Source organism: Pinus tabuliformis, chromosome 6, assembly GCF_031772625.1.
Source record: "Pinus tabuliformis cultivar Carrire ecotype Pingquan chromosome 6, CPIR1, whole genome shotgun sequence".
Taxonomy (NCBI): Eukaryota; Viridiplantae; Streptophyta; class Pinopsida; order Pinales; family Pinaceae; genus Pinus; species Pinus tabuliformis.
The window spans coordinates 1737472442-1737477565 of NC_142292.1; the positions used below are offsets into that span (position 1 = coordinate 1737472442).

The following is a 5124-nucleotide window of genomic DNA, read 5'->3' on the forward strand; positions in this document are numbered from 1 at the left end:
AGAAGTCAAATTTTATAGCTTGGTAAGTGAAGCTTCATGGGGAAACAATGGATTCCACAGTTACACTGAATATACCTCCTATTGACTCTTAATAAATCTGATTTGCAGTTCACATCACATCAAGCTGGGGACTCTTTGGTACACCAAGTTGACACAAGTGGATTTCAAACTATACAGCAATAGATGTAAATTGTGATTAACTCATGCTCTTGACTTTCTGGCACTCCAATTTAATTCAAAACGTGTGGATTCCGAACAATTTTTTTTTAAGATAAGATAGGAGATCAGATTCGGAGGATGTATTTGTCAGCTCTCTGGCTTGACCAAGTCTGGTCTTGTGCGCGGGCAAGGACGACCATGGACTCTTTAAAATATCCAAACGAATATATCTCATGATGACAGGCGCGCTATCGTCACAGAAACTTTCGCGGTGAGGCCACCTGGCACCGATGAACGGCCTGAAAGGAACTTTCGGTGAGGAATCATTCAAACTCGTGGACGCCTTTCTGTCCACTATCACATTTCTTGGATGAGATATTGCACGCGTTCAAAGTCTCCACGGTCGCGCGGAATTCGAAACGTTTTCTTTATGTCACGACATTGGGAGTCGGGGCCGGGGCCACTCCGCTCCCTGCACTGCTTCCTCTTCCTAATTCCTATAAATAAGTCACGGAAGGCCGCCAACACTAACAGCGATCGGCTCCCTATTTTCCAGACTGCGAAGAAGTAAACATTGAAGAGATGGAAAGTCAAAAGATTCAGGTGCAGCTTTGAAGGCGTTTTCATGGCTGATTGTTGATCTGAAATATTATAGCAATGGCATTGTTTGTTTGTGTTGATTTGAAATCTGGTTCTTATGGATTGGCTTGTGCTTCTTGCAGATGACATTAGTTGTGGCAGAGATAAATCGGATTAATGAGGAGAATAAAAAATTGAAGTCTGTATTAAAGAGTATGAATAGTAAATGTAAATACTTGCAGAAGCATATCACGTCTCTGGTGCAACAACCGAAGTGCATTGATGAAAATGAGGTATGTTATATTGTTGTTTGAATATGTATTTTGTTTTTTCTCTTAAAAAAAATTACAAGTTCAAATCCAAGGAAGATAGACTTTCGCAAATGTTCAGAGTCTAGATGATTCTCAAAATTCTTAATCTTTCTATATTCTGACTGTGTAGATATTCAATCCATTGTGTCTGGGGTCTATGAATGTCGACTTCGGTCGGGAAGTTTCGCTCCAATCTGACCAGTCTTCAAGTTGTAACGAGCGAGGTGAAGAAAAGGAGAAGATTGCCAAATTTATGGACGACCTGAAGCTGCCTTCAAAAAAGAGGAAGATAAATTACATGCAATTGGAACAGACTGACAATGCAATCACTCCGTCCATGGATGAGAGCCCTTGCCATCACGGGCAGTCGCCGAACAAGAAGCTACAGGTCCCAAACAAGGGCTTCAGCGAACAGAGGGCAGCTGCGAAAAAGAGAATCGTAGCAGAGCGGACAAGATCCGAGAAATCTGCGGTAATCATCTCATTTTCTATTTTGTTTTTATGGCAAAGTTCAAATTAATTGGATTGCGGATTTCAGAAATATTTTGAAAATTGATAAAGATAATTGTTTGACATTCTTTATTACAGATTCATATTTCTAAATATTCTCAAAATCCATATCAGCAAAAAAATTTCCAAATTCCTAAATACTCCTCAATATTCTCAAAATCCATTAAACTTTTTTAATTTTATAAAGATTTTTTATCTTTCCACCATATATAATAAACTTATCTGATCTATTATAATCAGGGAAGCGATGGCTGCCAGTGGCGAAAGTATGGGCAAAAGATGACAAGAAACAATCCACTTCCAAGATCCTATTACAAATGTGCCTGGGCACCCGCTTGCCCAGTGAAAAAACAGGTACAGTCTCCTCCTTTTCTCCCAAAGAAAGCGCTTACTTCTCCTCTCGTGGACTTTGAAATACATAGAATTAGCCTTTCTGTTTCCTAATTTAAAAATTTTGAGCAGGTTCAGAGATGTGCACAAGATCCGACCATTGTAATAACAACCTACGAAGGCGAACACACTCATTCTGTGAGTCCTCTGGCTATGGCTGTTATGCAAGCTGGCTCGTCCAACCAGCTCTTTGGTGAGGGGATGAATACAGAAAATGTAGTTGCAGACAACCAATTTATACCCTGCAATGCCACGGTATCGACCTCCAGCACGTTTCCCACAATCACGCTCGACCTCACAGACGACCGCCCCAGTAGACCAAGTTTACAGTTGCAGCCTCCGCATTTGACAGCAGGCAGATTCCAACAGTCGAGTCCATTGTCTAGCGATGTGGGCCAGGTATCAGATCATAATGAAAGGGGTAATTATTCTTCAATGATGCAGGATTATTTGGCTTCTATAAAGGCAGATCCCAACTTCACTGCAGCCCTCTCTGTAGCCATAGCCGGTTCTCTGCTCGAGATGGGTGATCCAGTCAGGGGAATAATGCCTAAATTCCCTCCTGCGAGGCAATGCGCCAATGGTTCATCTCAGAAGGCATTTGCTTAGATTCGTGTACTCTGCAGTTGTTTTGTGGGAAATCTCTCGTAAACTGGGTTGTATTGTAGACCCATGACATGGGTCAAAATGGTTCTTCGGATTGTTAAAAGAATGTAACTGGAGGGACATGAAAACCAGCTATTGAGGACTAAGGCTGAGTCATTGAAGCTAACCGATTGTGTCCATGAAGTGAAGAAAGCTTCAAGGCCTTCATGTCGAAATCGACTTACCACTATTTTTCCACTTTCACTGCCAAATGTTTCAAGGAAAGTCGTGAGAAAAATGTTTCAAACTTTTCTTTGGTGGGGTTTCAGGACCAAGTCGATACGATATACTATGAATGTTTCAGCATCCATACCGAGTTGGCACCAGCTGATGCATCTTGTTCAACGACTCTGCGTGACAGCATGGGCTATCATCCACGGACGAACTTCCTCTTCTTTGAAGAATGTAGCTGGTAATCTTCCATAAATTTGACATTATTCTTGCCCTTTTCTCCACCCGAAGACTGATCGGATTGGTAGAAAAATGCACGGCCAGTGTCGACGTTAATAGACCGTAGACACAACGCGTCTATGCTTTGGTGATCTGGATTGAGTTTCTATGAAATCAGACAAAGAAAGATCAAGAATTTTTGACACTCATCAACATTAATTCTAAATTTCCTAATGTAAAATTGGCTTCCTAAAGCAATATAACATATACCTGCGCTTCTGCTATTGCACCAGAAAATTGACTTGTTTTTGCAAGCAGTAACATTTATTTTGACAATTTAAATGAAACATTTTGACCTTTAATAAATCTTTTCACTATATTTAATGAACAAATTGAGTAATTACCAACAATTTACTTTAAAGATAGCGTTACTTTAAAGAGCACCCCTAGATTGTGCACTGTGTTTTTTATTTTACAATAGCGCACCCGGCGTGGTTTTCATATATCTATGCATTAGGAATTGGTACTGGTCAGCAGCGTTGGAATTTAGATTTCTCTTTACCCGTCATACGATTTTTTTGACGTTTTGGGTCCTTATGCTTCCCGTCAAGAAACGTTATATTAAAAATTTTGCCCTTCAAGAGTGATGTTCTCGTAATAAATTAACCCTTCAGTGATAAAGTTTTGATTAAAAAATTACCATTCAATAAATAATTATGTGAAAGTTTTCATATATTTATCCTAGGGAAAAAAAACCAAAATTTGAAAAAACTCAATAGGGAGGTTTCAACAAAAAGTGTTGAACATTTGAAATTTGCTACAAGGGTAATCAAATTAAGGAAGGTTCTATATATTGAAATCCTCATATCTATATTAATATTTATTTGAAGAAGAAGTAAAGACAAAAGCATATCAAATTAAGGAAATTGTTATATGTTGAAATCCTCATATCTCATCTCTTTCCTCATATAAAATTAAGGAAGTTGTTATATGTTGAATCTCATATCAAATTAAGGAAGTTGTTATATGTTGAATATGATATGAGGATTTCAACATATATCTCATCGTTTGCTGAGTGCGCACTGAACGATGACAGGATTGGAATTTGAACCCTGATCCGAGTTTTTCCGACTACTGAAATCATTCACTTAAATCCCAAGTTATTGCAATGTATTATGCCATAACTCCGAGTTCGGTGAGCCGCTATGAAATTCGAGATACATAGACTAGTTGAGACGTGCAAAATTTATGCTCGTCAACCTGTGGAGCATACTCGGCGCATCGAATACATTTTTTTTGCAGAAACTTTAGATTTCAAGTGATTCGATTTGTCCATTCCGTTTGGCCGATTTGTTCTTATTAACTGTATAAATTACCTTCTTCCATCGGTCTAGACTCCATTCCCTTATCCAGTAATTACGCTAATCGTGAAGAAATTTGTGTAGCGTCTTGCATGTAGACGCAGAGTGTGTTACTCAGCCAAGAATGACTTGCCCGCATACTGTTGTGGATACCCATTACAGTCTTGTGGGCAAGTTGTTTTTGGCAAAGCATCCCTCGCTTCTTTTCACGCCAGACTCCGCACGAGCCCTGCGTCGCATCAACGGGTCAGATCTTGATCACGGTGTTCATCATGTTGTGGAAATGAATTTTTTTCTGAACAAGCTCTCTATATTGCCCATTGTGTTCGCTCTGGGAATTACTCCACTCTCTTGTTCAGGAAATCCAATGTTTGCGTCTATTTACTAATCGAAAAAGTAGTTTTGTTGCTGTTCAAAAGTTCTGTTTTCCTCCCAATAGGTCTTTGAATCTAGGCTCTAGGCCAACATCAATTACAATGTTAGATTAAAAAACAAATATTAATAGGTGGAATGGTATGAGGTTTGGATATAGTTTGGTTTATATGTACTTGAAAGCTCATCTAACATTTTCCATCACAGTATATGGATGTACAGGGCTACATTACATATTCCATTAGTAAGCCTGTATCGTGAGATGTTGCATATTCCATCTAATTGAATAGGTATTTTTCAAACTATCCATATCAACACTCATTTGTTCTAATAAATTTTCAGATGCCTTTCCATATTTACATACCTATCTTACTGATAAGCGTGTTGTTAAGAGTTGTGACCAGTTA

The 5124-nt window shown here is 38.9% G+C and overlaps 1 protein-coding gene across 1 annotated transcript; it reads left to right on the forward strand.

Moving 5' to 3' along the window:
- Positions 1-666: 666 nt before the first annotated feature.
- LOC149265840 (WRKY transcription factor 6-like) lies at positions 667-3271 on the forward strand. Its single transcript, XM_089393940.1, has 5 exons — positions 667-762; positions 882-1031; positions 1180-1521; positions 1800-1913; positions 2022-3271. The coding sequence occupies exons 1-5, from the start codon at positions 742-744 to the stop codon at positions 2556-2558; spliced, it is 1164 nt and encodes a 387-aa protein (XP_089250066.1). The 5' UTR covers positions 667-741; the 3' UTR covers positions 2559-3271.
- The last annotated feature ends 1853 nt before the right edge of the window (positions 3272-5124 follow it).